Below are 20,169 nucleotides of genomic sequence, written 5' to 3'. Positions count from 1 at the left end.
ATTTGAAAGTGGTAAACACAAAATAGTTTATCTTTCAGCTCCAAGTTCTGTGAGAAAAAAGAAAATAGTTTCTTTAAAAGCACTAAGTACATTACTACGCACACACAAAACTAGAATGATGCTTCAAATCTCATTTAAAAAAAAAGGAGCGGGGTGCCTGAGTGGCTCAGTCGGTTAAGCGTCTGACTTCAGCTCAGGTCATGATCTCACAGTTCATGAGTTTGAGCCCCACATCGGGCTCTGGTCTGACAGCTCAGAGCCTGGAGTCTGCTTCAGATTCTGTGTCTCTCTCTGTCTGCCCCTCTGCTGCTTGCACTCTGTCTCTCGCATTGTCTCAAAAATAAATAAACATTTTTTAAAAATTAAAAAAAAAAAAAAAGGAGATACAAGAGTGAACTGAGACTATTTAACAGTCGAGTTTTAGAATATAAATGGTAGGTAATCCCCTTCTAGCAGCAAAAATTACACAGGGAGCCAACAGCATTCATTTTTGTCTAGCATTCTGTACTTTTTATTCTTTAACCACAACCCCCCAGGATCACTCAACTGTTTTGTAAACTTCTCACCTCTCTTTTCTCACATATAACCCCATCATTCCAAACCACAATAATCCTTAATGTTTTCTTACTTCCTATCTTCTGCCTTTTATTCTTCAAACCTAATTGTTAGGCTTCCTGAAAAGGGTTAAGTTCCCTTCCCAGATATTACTGTAGTTCTTCCATTTCCATGCAATTCTATGTACAATAATTCCCTACATAATTTTCATTTGTCCCCATCTGAGAGAAGATTCCAAAGCTTTGAAAGAGGTGCTTTTCTCACAAATACACAAAGAACACAAATGCTGTTCTCCTTTTGCCTACTCTCCCAAGAAGGTCCTGTGTATCCTCCTTGTCACTGGCCTTGCACATTTACTGCATGCAGATCTAAGCCTACTCTTTCTATTTCCCCCAACCCCTTTCCAGAGATCTAAGTAATACCTCATGCATACCATGACGATCTCTGGGAAGGGCTTAGGGAGAAATAGAAAGAATAGGGTGCTTCTGGGTGTGGTGTTATCCAAGACAACACTACAAGTTCTCACCACAAGAAAAAAAATTATAACTGTGTGGTGATGTAACCTAAATTTGTTGTGGTAAATTCTGTAATATATACATATAGCAAATCATCATACAAAAGTCTGCAATATATACTTTTAGCAAATTGTTATATTATATACCTAAAACTAACATGACATTACATGTCAATTATATCTTAAAAAAAAAAGGTAACATTATAAAAATACCTGCTGGTCAGTACCAGAAACAATAAGAATGCTTCTATATTCTGAGCAAATCTTCACTCTCTGAATCCGATTCTTATTATGTCAAGTCACCTGAATGTGAACAGCAGACTTAGATACTATACATTATTAACATAAGGAAATGACAAAACCCTTCGCTGGAAGGAAAGCAAGTCCACACTTGGAATATTTCTTTCCTTTGGAACCATTCAGAGCTGCCAATTTTCAATTGATTTTTGGCTTTCCAATTATTAATACTTAACTTTTAGAAGGACATTTCTAGCTTCTTTTGGTGTAGTCAACTGCAAAACTTAACGCTGCAGATCTACCTATACGGGTTAATACAGAATCAAAGGTATGTTAACTTCTAAAAGAGACATGCAGGTAAGTTCTTTAATAAGCCTACAACAGGCAAAATTCACAAGGTCTGCCACTATGAGTACAGCAGTAAAATCTTTGAAAAGACTTAGAGCAATTTATAAATTTCAAACTAAGTAAATAAAGTAGCAACTGATACTATTTTAAAAATTAGAATGTTCTTTTTTTAAAATGCCCTTCTTAGAATGCTTGTTCAGCTAGATACGTTATGAAGAAAAGAATTCCATGGTCAAAGTTTTGGAAGTGTTATCCATTATATCCCCAACTTTGTTTGGTTATGGAAACTTTTGTGTGTAACATCTTTCAAGATGATGATTTGTGAAAGTTTTACAGATTAGTAAAATTTATTTCAAATTGTATTCTTCATATTATATTAACATAAATAGTGCTAAATCCATATTTATGTTTGGAATTATGCCATAAATAAGTAAATAAACCACTTCTTATAGCAAAGCAATAGTTGGATGAGACTAGAAGCATATCATATTCTGAAATCCTAGTCTGGGAGTGTCCTAGCCAAAGATTATGCTCCATAAACCTAATGACCTTCTTTCTGCATGGTAGCAGAAAGAGATTTTCCACATCATTTCAAAATGAAATGATCAGCAGTCAACCTATTTCAGTGATTTATGAGTCAAGAGCTTTCTGATACATGACTGCTAGTCTTGCCTATCTCTAATCTATTCTTCTTTAGAATGCTACCAGTTATCTTCTAAAAGACACACTGATGGTGACACTCCCTCATTTAAAAACCTTTCCATAGCTCCCAAATGCTTCAAAGCAGGAAATTCAAAATTCATTTTTTTTTAAGTTTATTTATTTTGAGAGAGGGAGAGAGTGTGGGAGGGGCAGAGAGAGGGAGTGAGAATCCTGAGCAGGCTCTGCACTGTCAGCACAGAGCCCTATGTAGGGTTTGAACTCATGAACCATGAGGTCATGACCTGAACCAAAATCAAGAGTCAGATGCTTAACCAACTGAGCCACCCAGGTGCCCAAGAAATTAAAAAAAAAATTGTTTTTTAATGTTTATTTATTTTTGAGAGAGAGAGAGACAGAGCACAAGCAGGGGGGTGACAAAGAGAGAGGCAGACAGAATCCAAAGCAGGCTCCAGGCTCTGAGCTGTTGGCACAGAGCCTGATGCGGGCCTCAAACCCACAAACCGTGAGATCATGACCTGAGCCGAGGTTGGACGCTTAGCCAACTGAGCCACCCAGGCACCCCAGAAATTAAAAATTCTTAATGTTGCACATCTGGTTCCAATCTACTTTCCAAATTATTCTGCCACTTCCACACCACCTGCCCCAGCTCTAGCTATACAAGGTAGTTATTATTTACAGATTGTTGTTTCATGCTTCTTTCCTTCTCGAATTCTCTTTTCCCCTCCTTTTCTCCATTTGTTAAATTATTATTCATCTTTCAACACCCAACTCAAAATGACTGTTCACATTGGCAACAATACAACATACGTTTCATAAATATATTTCACTCTTCATTTCAGAAAAGTCACTACTATATTTAATTATGGAATAGTAATTTTTTTCATCTATGAATAATGAACACTATTGAGTTTGATTAGTCTATTTGTAGTGGTTATCCTAAAAACTCACTGCTATCTCCCCTAGATTTAATTCTTAGATTCAATTCCATGGATACTTACTAAATACCAAATATGCCCTCGACACAGTCATACTCTTAAGAACTGGGCCTATATACAGCCTTTACTACAGCTAAATGCAAATGCAATAGTACATTGCATTTTTCTTCCTGTTCCAAAATTGTGGCTAAGGCCCAAAGCTGAGGATAATGAAGTATTCCATCTACTAGCTTAAGAAGCCAACCATAGTTGGTACCAGACTCTTCTCTAAGGGTTTAACTGAGAGATACCAATTTATTGAGACAGCTCCTACCATCAATATCCTAACACCTTCCCTCAATGTAAATCTAAAAAGGCTGAAAAGAAAAGAGGATTACTAGACTTTAAGGGGAACACAGAGTTTATGAAAATAGGACATTCCTTTCCTCTTTGGAGAAAACAGAAGTTGTCATATTTAAATCCAGAGGGAAAGAATCATCGTCATCTAAAAGAAAGTCAGACTGGTATTTCATTCCCTATTTGGTTATTTGTATAGGCAAAAGACTTACTGATTTACCCCTCTGTTATATACATAAGGGAAAAGAGAAATAAGGAGAGAGTATGGTGGGGGAAGTGAGAGATAGTAAGACAGGAAAGACAATGGCCTGGTTCCTGGAACCTGGTTCCAAGAGGTATGAAAAATGTAACCTTTCCCCTAATGTGCCTGTAGGTCCTAGAACTGGTACTGGGAGGTAGATTTGATTGTAAAGTCCTGAGGCAAAAAAAGACATACAGAGTCCCATGGTGTGAATGCCATTAGTAGGTTTAGTCCAAAGATGTAACCAAATCTTCCAAGGGATTGCGAATGCCTGTAAACATGGGATAGGACTGATCTGTTAGCAGGATAAATGGAAGTTCCCACTCACCTACATTTAGGCTATTGACAATGAGCTAGAACAGCAGTGCTGAACAACCAAGAAAGAGGACTGCCACCTCAACAGTGGGATATCATGTAGGATTTTGCCCCCGGTATCACTCCTCCCAGTTTCAACACTAGAGGAAGAAAAATCACAAGAAAAAGGGACAGCCGACATGTGTAATAAAAGGAACCTACTTACCCATCCCAAAAGTTTTCAGCCCTAGATTAAGGTCTAGTTTGCCTGAGAGAAAATGAAAAGAGTAACTGAATCAAGTCTGTGACTCACGTTATAATATGGAGAAAACTGATTCTTAAATACTGCCATGAGACAAGAGTGTTTAAAAATTGCAGAATAGTGACAAGACACTGTGAAGGCAGTTGACATCCAATCAGAAAGGGGAGTCAGACATGGTAGAGTTGGCAGGCAGTTACTAGGTAAAAAGCAAAACTGATCGGTGTTTATATCCCAGCAAATTGAGATCCTCAATGAACTAGTTAACCACAGATGGATAGCCTCTAAAGTTAGTTTCCACATATACTGGTGTTCTTAGCTTTCCATCTCTCCTTTCCTTTTTTTGTATAATAAATGAAATCCTGGTATGAGCTCTATTATACTATGATATTTATACTATGAAGTCTAAAACCAGTCTGTCAATTTTTTCACTACCATTTGCTTGCTGCTCTGTCTGAAAAATGCTAAGCAGATGAGAGCTATTATTCTATATCTGGGAAGTCACCATTAAAGTCACAGATATGAATGGACAAATAAGCATTACTAATGATGGGGGATGCTAGTAGTAGTAATAAGTATTTCAAGTAATGAAGTGAAGGGGACCAATAAGAACAAAGTTCTTCAGAAATTAATTTGATACCTCAAAGCCGCTTTCAATGTTACCTTTTAATGATCCAACCAAAGAAGAAATCTACAAAGAGACTTATCTGACAAAGAGCAAAACCAGTATATTATAAATGGACACTGTTCAGCTGCATAATACAAAGGAAGAAAAGGGAAGGTTCTAAAGAAAAAGAGTAAGAGAAAAACAAGTGAAGGCTGGTCGGGAAGTGGGACCTGAACTGGGGCTGTACATGGAAGGTGGACAGGCATGGATGATACACAGAGCAGAACAACTCTGGATGGATGGTAGACAATAATGTAAAGTGGCTATGACACATTGCAATATTAATACATACCGAGACTGAATTGCGGGTAATGCTCATAAATCTAACTGCAATTAGTACAGGTTTCTGGATTAGGAAGGACATGAAAAGGAAAGCAGAAGGTTAGAATGTACATGTCATTGCCCCATTAAAAGAGAAGGTTTAATCTTTCAATGGACTGAATATATCTGTCTTCTGCAGCATCAGGGGAAAAAAAGCACAGCTTGTCTAGCTGCTTTGAAAAGCAGTTTTAGAGTAAAAGGTCTCTCCCCATCCTTCTTAGATGGGCACTGCTAAATTGGGCATCCTAGAACTGAGCTCCTGAAAATTCAGACTACCAGAAAGGGTTTCACTTTTTAATAGTGTTTCTGTTTTCATTTTCTAGGGAAAAGATTTAGATAGTGTCCTACAGTTAACTTTCTTTAGTAACTTGACTGCCTGGAAAAGGTCTATGTTTGTACTTATTTTTAGAGAAGACCCTTCACTAATTTAAATCAACAGACATATTTGTTAGGACTTATTCTGTGCCAGGCAGTTTAAGCACTAAAGAAAGAAACAGAGTTATTTTAATGTTAATCTAAGTATAAATCATGAAGATATAGATGAAGTATTGCTGGGCTCCTGGAAAAGCACGGGCATGATGACAGGGAAGCCTGCTTCCCTTTAGAGATTTACTGGGAATCTGACTGGGTCTTCATTGCTACAATTCCGTTTTGCAGCTGAGGGGAATGGTAGCAAATGATAGGACTTTAATGCAGCAGTAGTATCCCAGTTACCCAGATCCTACTGATTACTGGTCAGTGAGAACTGAAGTTGTCTATCTATAGGTGACTGGTTACAAAGGAAGATATTAAACAGAAAAGTAGGCAAATGGAGAAAACAAATTAAATTTTTGCCAGGCTTTTCTCAAAACCTAATAATAAATCCTTAAAGAAATCTTTATTTGAGAATAGTAGACTCATAGATGGAATTCCATTTCCTTATGAATCACATTCTTGCAAATGATTAAGTTCTCTACATCACACAAGTATTAACAGGAACATCAAAGGTGACATGGTTGAGGGTGGGAACAGATGGTGGAACGAAGTAGAGAAAAAAATTAGGATAGGTTAAATTTTCACAGAAAGGACAGGAAAAGAAAACAGGACAGATTATTAAACCACCAGCATTTTACCCAAATACTTGACTTAAAAACTTCTACACATTTAACTATATATATTCTGTACATATTACTAAAGAGGGCTAAAATATCAAACATGAGGCATCTATATTACCCTGAGTTAAAGTGGTTTCTTTTTACTCATTCCATGTGAAAAAGATTTGGAGAATAATCTCTCTTTACACCATAAATGCACACTTAAAGCCCCAGGAAGGCTCCCATTTTCCCCTGTGATTCCACATCTTGTATCTTACCATTGATCTACGAATCAGAGACAGCCTGGTCTTTGCCTTATTCTCAGCAAATTCCAAGCTACTGATGTCTTTGAGACGAGCCTTGTATTTATTCATTTGTTCCACAACAATCAGCTCCACACAGCTGAAACAGGAGGAAAAAGAGAAAACTGTTAGGAGCTGAAGTAAGTCAAATAAAGTGTAGTATCCACAAACTGCTTTTCAGCTAAATGTGGCAGATGGTTGGAGAATGAAAGAAAAATCAACATTCCTTATTTTATGAGCTCTATGACAAGGTTTATATAATGGTGGTCCACAACTTTGGCTGTACTTCAGTACCCACCTGAGGAGTGACTATATGTCGCAAAGCCCAGGCCATACCCCAGACCAATTAAATTAGACTCTCTAGGATGGGACAAAAACACCAGGATTTTTTTTAAAGCTCTTTTTGCAGTCAAGGTTAAGAACCATCAATCTAGAAGGAAACCAGAGGCCCACCAAAAAAGGTTAAAGTAAAATGCAGAAATACTGAAGTACTAAGGCCAAAGGGATTCGGAGCCAGTTAGACTAATTATGGAAAGATACAAAGTATACATAATTTGGTAAAATGAAATTCTAAAATATTTTTAGAGATTACAAGCATTGCTAAAGAAAAGCTAAATTTAAAAAGATCCTTCAAAACAAATGGTGTTCAGTTGAATAGAATCTAAAAAAAAAATTTCATCTTCAGCATAAGAAAACCCAATGGTGTCTAACAATCTTCTTAAAAACATCTGAACTTAAGAAATCATTCACTATGTTCGATATCTGGATAAAGTGGCTACACTGACTCAGAAGTTTCTGGGGTCTTGTGGAGGTGTTAACAACAGGCCTTACGTGGTAGTCTTACTGATGTCCTGCACACTTTGTAGTGGGTCAATGGTATCAGGGCAGCGGAGAATGCAGGGTGCGAACACAATGGCTAAAGCATTAGCAGACATTCGATTAGTTTCTTCCTGTAGAGCAATCCTAAGGAATAAAAAAACCAAGTGAAGTTCAGAAAAAAAGGGTAAATAGTAAGGACACTGGCAGAGGATATGAGAAAAAGATGACGTATGACATCAAGCACATAGTACTGGAAGGATATACATATCAGTTGAAAGAAGATACTTGTAGACTTTTCCCAAAGCTATTCCTTTGCCTCTGGAAAATATACTTTTTTTTTTTTAATGCACTTTCACTCTGTCCCTTACTTGAAGCAATATAGGCTAGCAGATAGCTTATCAAGGGAAATTTCTGACCCACTACCATACACCTGATAAACGTGTCTGAAGAATGCACAGCAGAGACTTTAAGGCATTTTCAGATAGTCATATTAGATATTCATCTAACATTTATCTAGTATTTACCAGATATTTATCTAATAAAAATAAACATAACTTTCTACCCAACTACTGCAGATATTTATACTCAGAGAAGAGAGACCACTCCTGAAGTCTCTGGTCAGTCAATTCTCAAGCACCATTTGAACCCACCTCCTTTGAATTAGGTTATGTCTACTTCCTAGTTCAGGAATGAGATAACAGGCTAGGATACATAGTGCCACCATGAGGCTGAAGTTGTTACATGGCTCAAACAGGGCAGAGAAGCACCTGTCATGCAGTCCAACTCAGCTGAGGCTTTCTGCTCCAAGGAACTGTAAGCCCCTGTTTGAGTCGCTGACTTTATAAATAGGAAAAAAAAGATCTGTCAGTTTTCCAAATGAAGGAGTTCTTCCCTCATTTAAAAGAATCAAAAAAAAAAAAAAAAACCCAAAACTATCATATCTTTCCTTGTTCCTTGAAATTACCTGACTAGATGAAAGATGAGGCGTTCCAGTGTATTGAGATGAGTTCGAGAGAGCTGGTCAATCACAGAGTATACACCACGGATTGTTTCTTTCCTCTCCTGAAGGCCTAGAAAGAGTAAGGACAGCAAATAAAATTGAATACGCCCTCTTATATGCTGTATCTTCCTCCTGAACAGATGGAAGCAGGGCAGCCTGGCTCTAAATTTTAAAGTTTTAGGAGAGACAGTTGTACCTGTATGACAGAAAACGAGCAACTCACAGTTACCACTAATCTTCCTTTGCTTGAGTTCTATATTCACTAAGCAGTCTCCTGGTTTTAATCTATATCCCAGTAATCCTTATTACAGCAAGGGGAAAGAGACGGCCTAGTTTATTAGGCATTTTGTGGCAGGTGGATTCCCCCATTAAAATTAATTAATTGCCATGTAATTTATAAATTGGTCTTATAGGAATTTGAGGAGTAATGCCTCAGGGCCTAAACACGTCTAGGCAGGCCTTCAGCAACACCCTACATACCTGTAGTGCTGAAAAACTAAACTCCATCATCTAGTAGGCCTGGCATAAAATAGACAGCAGAGATCTTGCCTAGATTCACAATTTAATTTTTTTTTTTTCAACGTTTATTTATTTTTGGGACAGAGAGAGACAGAGCATGAACGGGGGAGGGGCAGAGAGAGAGGGAGACACAGAATCAGAAACAGGCTCCAGGCTCTGAGCCATCAGCCCAGAGCCTGACGCGGGGCTCGAACTCACGGACCGTGAGATCGTGACCTGGCTGAAGTCGGACGCTTAACCGACTGCGCCACCCAGGCGCCCCTAGATTCACAATTTAAATGAATATAAGCTGGCCCTTAAATCTATTTAGTTTTCTAATGTGTTTATAATTTGTAATCTTAGTCTTTCAATCTCTTTGTGAGAAGCAACTAGCTGACTTACTCAGAAAACTTTTGGGATCCTGACATTTTAATGAAGCTCTCAAAAACCAACAAATGAATAGGTGAGAATACAGTGGCAGTTCTGTATTGACTGTCAAAAGCTTACTTTTGGACCTATATGGACTAAACCACTAGAGGATGACTAAATAAATCTATAATGAAGACAGCATTCCTTTCCCAAGTATAGCCCTTCCGTGGAATCCAGGAAGCCTGTACTTACCCATAGCTCGAAGAAATTCCTCATAGAGCTCAAAGGTCATGAGTGGATTGGGCAAATCACGAAGCCATTGTTTGAATACACTTGCAATGACATGTATGTTATAGTCATCCAGGTTTACATTCTCAGCATCTGTTTATAGACAAGAGTTAGATAACAAAGCCAAAACATGCAAAGAAATTAAAATAATTCACTTTAGAAACTATCATCACCAAAGAAGCCTTCATGTTCTTAATTGAACTAATACCTTCTACAATCTAATTGTTTGCTCTAGAAAAGCACTTCTAACAGTGGTAAAGGAACAGCTTTTTGTTTGTTTTCCAAATCTGTTGTAGACTGCTAAATAAGTAAAATAAAAGATCATATGCTTTCATGTCAAAGCTCTGTTAAATACTGTTATAAGTATTTCTAAATGCTTATACTCAGTTTTTGTACTTATCTTGTAGATTGGTCTGTGAGCCACACTTTCATTAGCAATGCTTTGGATGACACATGGGGAAAAGGCCCAGAAGACATTTTCTAAAAATAAGGCTAATGTTAAGTCATTTTTAAAGATGAAAGGACAGCAATAACTGAACTTAGGAAATGTAAAGGACATATCTTTACTCTGTTTCACTTATAAACTCCCAAAGGTTATACAAAGGAAATGATTGGGAGGATATAGGATGAATGATTTTTCATTTGTGCTGACCCAAGGTGCAAGACACAAGTTGGAAACTGCCTTTAAACTGAAGTAGATGGAGTCTCTGGTAGGCAGAAGTTCCTGCTTGAGTTTTACCAAACATTTTCTGTTATTTCCATACTAATTTCTCCCTGATTTGCCCATTAAAACAACAACAACAACAACAACAAAACAAAACAACTAGAAAGAAAAAGCATGTAGATAGGTTCCTGGAGACACAGAGACAAGCTTTGTATCTATGTTTGATTCAAAATGATCTATTCCTTCCCAATAGTGATAAAAAGTAGAAGTTGACAATGAAACCAAAGTCAAACTCCTGATATATTCCGGGGCTGAGGCTACAGTTCTACACAGGTACATGTTTAATCCACTAAATAATTATGTCATCAATATAGGAAGGTGAGAACATGCATCAGAAACAGCACACTTGGGAGTCAAAATAACAGACTAATAGGCGATAGTTTAGATTATGAATTCAGAACATCTGGGGTTAAATCCCAGCTTGATCACTTATTGGTGGTGAGTCTTTGGGCAAGATCCTCTGTAAGCCTCAGTTTCTTTAAGTAGGATAATAATCCCTAAATCATAGGACTGTTGTGAAGATTAGAATAAAAACACTGGCACACTGCTCTACATCATCATCAACAGATCATTATGTAATTTTCTTTAAATTATTTTCTTCTTTGTAAATTACAGATATCATGACCATACCAAATTGTTAAGATTAAATGAGATCTGTCTGAAGTACCTAATAATGCCTTGTATAAATGACACACTCAATATGTGTTTGCTGAACTGACCACAAAAAAACAAAGATTCTTTAGAAAGCCACAAAATGAATAAGCACCACAGAAAAGATTGCATTCTTTTGGCTACGAGAAAAAAAGGCAACATGTAATGAAAACTTTAAGAGTGTAAAATGACCTATTTAAATAAAAGCATGTGGTCTTGATTTGGAGAGCACTATCTTACCTGTATCTAGACCCTGTCGGAGCTCCTTGATTTTATTAGTTGAACCAGACTTTCGGTAAATACCTTCTGTGTACAGTCCATGCATTTCAATGTAGTTTATGAGCTTTTCCACCACTAAAGGAACAGTTCGTTCTTCACTGGTCAAACGGGACAATTCAACCCCAAATTGTCGAGATGACAGCTCTGGATCATACTAAATGGAAGATAATTTTCTGTTTCCAAATACATTCAAACATCTTTAAACATATTTAACCAGTTACTTAAGAGGAACTACTTTTTATTTCCCTGAAGTTTCACGAACACAGTTATAGGAGTTGGAGGGAAAGGGAATTCTGGTTAACACTGACAATATATATCAAGTGAGATGTACTTTTCAATCCTCTACCACTACGAATCCCCTCAAAATATAATGGGGTAGAGAATGAAGACAGTGGCAACAGGCTACTGTTCCCCTTCCTATTAAAAAGTTCTTCACATAAAGTTGGGATTTGGACAAAGGAGAAAGGGAATAGACTTTGTGTGCTAAACATTTACCAAGCACCAACAGAAAGTCTGATTAGATATGAATTAGAGCTGCCAGTAACTTCTGAGGCTTAACAATGCTTCAATGTTTATGTAAACTTCAGGGAAGTTTTTTTTTTTTTTTTAATTTTTTTTTAACGTTTATTTATTTTTGAGAGAGAGAGAGAGAGAGCATGAACGGGGGAGGGTCAGAGAAAGAGGGAGACACAGAATCTGAAACAGGCTCCAGGCTCTGAGCGGTCAGCACAGAGCCCAACGCGAGGCTCGAACTCACGGACTGCGAGATCATGACCTGAGCCGAAGTCGGACACTTAACCGAGTGAGCCACCCAGGCGCCCCAACTTCAGGGAAGTTTAACTGAACAATATCATAGCCAAAGGCAGAAGCACACACAGACTGACCCATGATTAGTGTTCAAGCTCTTTCTTACTTTAATTAGTGTATCTGCGGGCACCTGGGTGGCTCAGTCAGTTAAGCTTCCTACTTCAGCTCAGGTCATGATCTCATGGTCCAGGAGTTTGTGCCCTGTGTCAGCTCAGAACCTGAAGCCTGCTTCAGATTCTCTTTCTCTCTCTCTGCCCCTCCCTCACTCACGCTCTTTCTCCCTCTCTCAAATATAAATAAACATTAAAAAAAAATAGTGTATCTGACATCATAATCCTACTAACTACAGTTTACATGACTGTAAAAGAACAGCTTATCCTGAAGATTATTTGAAGTAATTCACAGAAGATAAAAATGCCAGGTATTATCTCTGAGACTCAGATCTTTTTTTTATAAATCTCTTCTCTTTTCCTTCTCTTGCATCATTCTCTTTTTCTAACTTGGTTGTGGGGTGGCTGGGTGGTTCAGTTGGTTAAGCATCCAACTCTTGATTTTGGCTCTCAGGTCATGATCTCATGGTTCATGAGTTCGAGCCCTGCATTGGGCTCTGTGCTGACAGTGTGGAGCCTGCTTAGGATTCTCTCACTCTCTTGCTCTGTCCCTCCCCAACTCACTCTCTCTCTCTCTCAAAATAAATAAACTTTTAAAAAAGATTATTTGTCCTAGTTCTATGAAAAATGCTGCTGGCATTTTAATAGGGATTGCATTAAATCCAGTAGATTGCTTTGGGTAGTACGGACATTTTAACGAAACTTGTTCTTGTAATCCGTGAACATGGAATATCTTTCCACTTGTTTGTGTCATCTTCAATTTCTTTCATCATTGTTTTACAGTTTATAGAGTACAGGACTTTCACTTCTCTGGTTAAGTTTATTCCAAGATATTTTATCATTTTTGGTAGAATTCTAAATGGGAATATTTTCTTCTCTTTCTGCTACTTAGTGTATAGAAATGCAGTGGATTTCCATAGATTGATTTTGTATTCTGCAATCCTACTGAATTTATTTAGCAGTACCTTTTTGGTGGACTTTTTAGTTTTTTTTATATATGGTATCATGTCATCTGCAAATAGTGAAAGTTTTATCTCTTCCTTAGCAATTTCCATACCTTTTATTTCCATATCTGTCTGACTGCTGTGGTTGAAACTTCCAATACTATGTTGAATAAAAGTGGTGAGAGTAGACATTTTTGTCTTCTTCCTGACCTTAGGGGGAAAGCTCTGTTTTTCCCCATTGACTATGAAGTTAGCTATAGATTTTTCATATATGGCCTTGATTATGTTGAGGTATGTTCCTTCTAAACCTACTTTGTTGTGGGTCTTTATCATGAATGGATGGTATAACTTCAGTAAACTCTTTTTCTGCATCTGTTGCAATGGTCACATAGTTTTTATACTTTTTCTTGATGTGATGTTATCACATTAATTGATTTACAAAAATTGAACCACTCCTGCATCCCAGGAATAAATCCCACTTAATCATGGCAAATGATTTTTTTAATATACTGCTGAATTTGCTTTGTTAATATTTTGTTGAGATTTTGCATCTATATTTATCAGAGATATTGATCTGTAGTTCTCTTTTCCTGTACTGTCTTTATCTGGTTTTGATTCAGGGTATTGCTGGCCTAATAGAATGAGTTTGAAAGCTTTCCTTTTTCTTGTTTAGAACAGTTTGAGAAGAATAGGTATTAATTATTTTTTAGATGTTAGATTTCACCCATGAAGCTGTCTGGTCCTGGACTTGTTTGTTGGGAGGGTTTTGCTTGTTTTTTGTTGTTGTTGTTTTTTTTTAATTACTGACTCAATTTCATTGTTGCTAACTGGTCTGTTCAAATTTTCCATTTCTTCCTGACTCAGTTTGGGGAGGTTATATATTTATCCATTTCTTTCTAGATTGCCCAAATTGTTGGCATATAATTTTTCATAATATTTTCTTATAATCCTTTGTATTTCCATGGTGTCAGTGGTTATTCACTTCTGATTTTGTTTGAGTCCTTTCTTCTGGAGTCTTGCTAACAGTTTATCAATTTTTAGATCTTTTCAAAGAACCAGGTCCCAGTTTCATTCATCTGTTCTGCTGTCTTCTTAGTTTCTATTTCATTTTATCTGCTCTAATCTTTACTTCTTTCCTTCTACTAGTTTTGGGTTTTGTTTGTTCTTTTCTAGCTCTCCTAGGTATAAGGTTACGTTGTTTATTTGAGATGTTTCTTGTTTCTTGAGGTAGGCCTGTACTGCTCAAAACCTCCCTCTTAGAAAGCTTTTGCTGCATCCCAAGGATTTTGGACTGTTGTGTTTTCATTTTCATTTATATCCATGAGTTTTTCTGATTTCCTCTTTCATTTCTTGGTTGACCCATTCATCATTTAATGGCATGTTATTTGACCTCCATGTATTTGTATTCTTTCCAGATTTTTTGTTGTTGTTGATTCCTAGTTTCATAGCATTGTAGTCAGAAAAGATGCATGGTATGACTTCAATCTTTCTGAATCTGTTGAGACTTTTTTTATGGTTTAATATGTAACCTATTCTGCAGAATTCTCCATGTGCACTTGAAAAGAATATGTGTAAAAAAAAAAAAAAAAGAATACGTGTTCTTCTGTTTTAGGATAGAATGTTCTGAATGTATCTTTTAGATCCATCTGGTCTGGTGTGTCATTCAAAGTCACTGTTTCCTTGTTGATTTTCTGTTTGTATGATCTATCCCTTAATATAATGGGTTGTTAAAGTCCCCTATTATTGTATTACTATCAATTACTTCATTTATGGTTGTTATCAGCTACTTTATGTAGAAAGGCGCAGAAATATATACAATTGTTATATCTTCGTTTTTAATTTTTTTAATGTTTGTTTATTTTTGACAGAGAAAGACAGAGCACAAGTGGGGGAGGGGCAGAGAGAGAGGAAGACATAGAATCTGAAACAGGCTGCATGTTCTGAGCTGTCAGCAAAGAGCCCAACGCAGAGCTTGAACTCACAAACCATGAGATCATGACCTGAGCCAAAGTCAGATGCTTAACCACTGAGCCACCCAGACACCCCTATAATTATCATACCCTCTTGTTGGACTGTTCCCTTTATGATTATATAGTGTACTTCTTTGTCTCTTGTTAACAGTCTTTGTTTTAAAGTCTATTTTGTCCAATATAACTATTGCTACCCTGGCTCTTCATTTCCATTTGCATGATAAATGCTTTTCTACCTTTCACTTTCAATCTGCAGGTGTTTCTAGGTCTGAAATGAGTCTGTTGTAGCAAACATATAATGGGCCTTGTTTTTTTATCCATTCCATCTCTCTATGTCTTTTGATTGGAACATTTAGTCCATTTGCATTCTAAGTAAATACTGATAGGTAGGTACTTACTGTCATTTTGTTACTTGTTTATGGTTATTTTGTAGTTCTCTGTTCCTTTTGTCCCTTGCTCTCTTCTCTCACAATCTGCTGGCCTTCTTTAGTGATATACTTGGATTCCTTTCTCTTTTATTTTTTGGATATCTACTACCAGTTTGTGATTTGTAGTTACCATTAGGTTTATATTTAATATCTTATGCATTTAGCAATCTTTAAATTGGTGGTCACTTAAGTTTGACCCCATACTTTATTCCTCACTCCTTCCCACCATGTTTTAGGTATATGGTGTCACATTTTATATCTTTAATTTTGTCAGTTCCTTGACTGATTTTTACAGATATACTTATTTTTATTGCTTTTCCTATTTTTCTTATTCCTACTACTTATGGTCTTTCTTTCCAGACAAAGGAAAGGAAACATTTCTGTCCTTTAACATTTCTTATAGGGCTAGTTTAGCGGTGATGAATTCCTTTAATTTCTGTTTGTCCGGAAAACTCTTTATCTCTCTTTCTATTCTGAATCACAGCCTTGCTGTATAGAGTATTCTTGGTTGCAGGTTTTTGTTTTTTCAGGATTTTCAATATATCATGCCACTCTCTTCTGGCCTGCAAAGTTTCTGCTGAAAAATCAGCTACTAGCCTTAAGTGATTTCCCTTGTATGTATTTATTTTCTTTTCTCTTGCTGCTTTTAAAATTATCTCTATTAACAATATTTTTGGCCATTTTAGTTATTATGTGTCTTCATGTGGACCTCCTTGAGTTGATTTTGTTGGGGGCTCTCTGTGGATCTGGATTTGTTTCCTTCTTCATATTAGGGAAGTTTTCATCTGTTATTTCTTCAAATAAATTTTCTGTCCCCTTTTCTCTCTCTTTTCTTTCTAGGGTCCCTATTGTGGAAATGTTATTGCACTTGATAGTATTGCTTAGTTCCCATAGTCTATTTTCATTTTTTATTATGGTATTTTTCTCTCCCCTGTTCAGTTTGATTGCTTTCCATTACTCTGACCTCTGTTGATCTGTTCTTCTGGTCTATTTATTCCATCTATTTTTAATTTTAGTTATTGGGTCCTTAATCTCTGATTGGTTCTTTTTCATGTTCTCGATCTCTTTGTTGAGGGTCATATTGAGTTCCTCTACTCTTATCTCAAATCCAGTATCATTATGACCATTACTTTAAATTCCCTATCAGACATATTACTTATCTCTGTTTTGTTTAGCTCCCTTGCTGTCCTTTCATTTGGAACATATTCCTGTCTCCTCATTTTGTCTCTCTGCATCTGTTCCTATGTGTTAAGAAAGTCTGCTACATCTCCCACTCTTGAAATTGATGACTTTATGAAGAAGAGGTCCTGTAATGGCCTACAGAGCAATGTCCCCTGTTCACCAGAACCTGATGTTTCAGGGGTGTTTCCTATGTATGTTGCACGCACCATGCTGTTGTAGCTAAGCCGTGTTTGCCTTCAGTCCATTCATCTGCAATGGCTCTCACTGCCTGTTGTGAGCAGGGTTTGGCCCATGTATTGTTAGTGGGCCAGTCTAGGGCCACCTTGGCCTTAAGTTGATTCAGACCAGGAGTTGGCCAAACATGCAGGAGCACCAAACTACAGGCTGCTTTCCTTGTATTGTCCCCTGAAAAGTTTTCGTTGGTTGGCAGGGACTACAGTCAGACCTGATGTCTGACCTCAGCCCACTGCTGGGCTGCAGCTGTACTCATGTATGTGGTTATCTTCTACTCTCCTTTAAGCAGGAGTCACTTTGGAGTGGTGCCGGTCCCTGTCAGTGTTGCTTGCACACTGCCAGGCTCAAGGCACCACTTTGGATGGGCTCTGACCTAGGATGTACTAGAGGTTCTGCAGGAGAACATGGGGGCAGAATGTGCTGTCAGCAAGCTAAGTGGAGAGTGTTGCTGCAGTGCTGGTTCTCATAGCAGCCTGTATATCTAGGCTGGGGGGCAGAGAGGGAAATGGCACCCACCAGCTCTTCTGCTCTTGGAGAAGTCTGACAAAGATCCCTTCCTCTCTAGCACATGTTCTGAGATTAGTAAATAAATATCCTTCCCATACACCCCATGCATTTTTCAAACTGCTGCTTCTATGCTGTATCTCAGTAGGACTGTTTGTTCTTCTGTCTCTTTAAGGGTGGGGGCTCTACTCTCCCACTTCTCCCAGAGCCAACCCACTGGTTTTTAAATTTACTGGTGTTAAGCCCCATTGATTGTTAGGTTCCTCTGGTTTTCAAAGCCACATGCCATGAAGATTTGTCTTCCCCATGTGAGTACCCTGTGCCTGGGGTGCCTGGCATAGGTCCTTCCCCTCTGTGTGCCCATGGAGTCCCTCTCTCTCACATAGTCTTATGGGTCCATTTAGATCCCACCACAGTTCCTCTCTTCCTACCCTCTTCGATGTGGCCTCTTCTCTACCTTTAGCTGTGGAGAGCACGTTCTGCCAGTCTTTGGGTCATTTTCTGAGTTATTTACACTGATGTGGATGTTATCTAGTTGTACCCATGGGATAAGGTGAGCTTAGGATCTTCCTACTCCACCATCTTCAGAGGAAGTTCACATCACTTGATTTTTGAATGACAAACCAACTTTATATTCATAGAATAAAACCAACTTTATCACACAGGTTTTTTTTTTCATTTTTTGCCATCAACACAGATTTAAGTGCTAATAGTTTAAGATTTTTTTATATCTATGCTATGATATAGACTGACCTACAATTTTCCTTTATTGTAATATCCCTTCATGTTTGACTTTAAGGTTTCACTATCTTCGTAAGTCAGTTTGGGGGGAAAAGTTATGAAGTATTCACTCTTTCACCATTCACTGGCAGAATTTATAGAAATTTGGTGTTGTTTCTTTTTTAAATTTTGGGAAGTAGTTAATTAAGCAAAGATCAGACCTAGAATTTCTTTGTGGGAAGATTTTCAATTACTAACTCGATTTTAATTGATATGATTCTTCAGATCTTCTATTTTTCTTAGTTTAAATAAACTGTCAAATTTGTTAGCATCAAGGTATCCATTAATAGCCTTTAACTAAAGGCCTTTTTAATGTATACAGTATCTGCAATGATACATGAATTATTTTATGGTAACAATTTGTTTTTTAGAAGTTCTTTTTATTAATCCCTCTTGTTAAGAGTTTATCCATGGTTTTAGTATTTCCAAAGTGCTAAAATTTGGCTTTGTAGATTTGATTTCATTTATTTCTCTTTATTATCTTCCTTCTACTGCTTTTGGATTAAATTTGCTGAGGTTACTTTTCCCCATCTTCTAGAGATAGAAGTTTAGATCATTTCTTTCTTTACATCCTTTCTAACTGTATGCATTTAAAATAGCTATAATTAGTCCTCTACTCACAACTTTTGCTGTACCCACACTTTTGTACCTAGTCATACTTTATCATTTAGTTCAAAATATTTTTTCATTTTTATTGTAATTTATAAGAGTATTGCTTAATTTCCAAGTACTTGAAGACTATCTAGTTATCTTTATGTTGATTTAGAGCTTAATATCACTTGGGTCAAAAAATGTACTCTCAACATTTTCAATCCTCTTGAAATTTGTAGGGACTTGCTTTATAACCCAACATATAATCAATTTTTCTCAAATCCCCATGTGCTCTTGAAAAGACTGCAAGATTCATTACACATCAACTAGGTCAAGTTTTTTCATCTTGTTTTCCTATCATTTGTACCCTTATTAAATTTTTGTCTCTAGGTATTAAAGCAATAATACCAAGTCTCCCCTAATGTTAGAATTTTTTGGGGTGCCTGAGTCAGTTAAGTGTCCAACTTCAGCTCACATCATGACCTCACAGTTCATGGGTTCAAGCCCTGCATCAGGCTCTATGCTGACAGCTCAGAGCCTAGAACCTGCTTTAGATTCTCTGTCTCTGTCTCTGTCTCTCTCTGCCCCTCCCCCACTTGTGCACACTCTTTCTCTCAAAAATAAATATTAAAAAAATAAAAAAGGTTAGAATTTTTATATCTCCCTGATGGGATGACCATTTTATCATTACAAAACATCTTCATCCAAAATGTTTTTTGCCCTAAAATACACTTTAGTACTAGTATACGTACACCACCTTTCTATTTGTTAGTCTTTGCATACAAATCTATCCTTTTGCTTTCAGCCTTTCTGTATCTTTATATTTAAGAATGTTGCTTGTAAACAGCATATCATTGATTTTTCAGTTGGTTTTAACCTAGTCTTCTAACTGGAAGTATCTTACCTATTAACATTTAATGTAATCTCCAATATATTTGGACTTATATCTACCAATCTGCTATGTATTTTCTTTTCTGATCTAATTTATGTTTGTTCCTCTCATTTCTGGTCTTCGTTTAGATCAAATATTTTTCGTTTTTCCATTCTCCCATCTTTATTAGCTTTTAAGACATATATTCATTTGCTTTTCTGTTAGTGGTTAAAGACTAAAACAAATATCCATAACATATTTAAGTCTAATGTATTTTGAACAATTTAACCACTTCCCAGATAACCCAGGGACCTTAGTATAGTTTAATTCCATTTACCCAAGTAACTTTTGTGTTGTTATTGTTGTCAGGCAGTT

The 20,169-nt window shown here is 37.0% G+C and overlaps 1 protein-coding gene across 1 annotated transcript in view; it reads right to left on the bottom strand.

The window, feature by feature from the left end:
- Positions 1 to 20,169, bottom strand: part of LOC115515708 (unconventional myosin-IXa-like) — a 210,074-nt gene that overhangs the window by 39,073 nt on the left and 150,832 nt on the right. Inside the window, exons 31-35 of the mRNA XM_030317786.1 lie at positions 11,335 to 11,527; positions 9,684 to 9,812; positions 8,529 to 8,634; positions 7,577 to 7,708; positions 6,722 to 6,845 (exon numbers count right to left, since the gene is read on the bottom strand). Of these exons, the coding sequence (XP_030173646.1) occupies positions 6,722 to 6,845; positions 7,577 to 7,708; positions 8,529 to 8,634; positions 9,684 to 9,812; positions 11,335 to 11,527 (684 nt within the window). The remainder of the gene's footprint in view (positions 1 to 6,721; positions 6,846 to 7,576; positions 7,709 to 8,528; positions 8,635 to 9,683; positions 9,813 to 11,334; positions 11,528 to 20,169) is intronic.

Source organism: Lynx canadensis, chromosome B3 (genome assembly GCF_007474595.2).
Source record: "Lynx canadensis isolate LIC74 chromosome B3, mLynCan4.pri.v2, whole genome shotgun sequence".
NCBI classification, from domain to species: domain Eukaryota; kingdom Metazoa; phylum Chordata; class Mammalia; order Carnivora; family Felidae; genus Lynx; species Lynx canadensis.
Note: the sequence above shows the minus strand (reverse complement) of the source record. Positions and strands in the feature narration are given on the sequence as shown.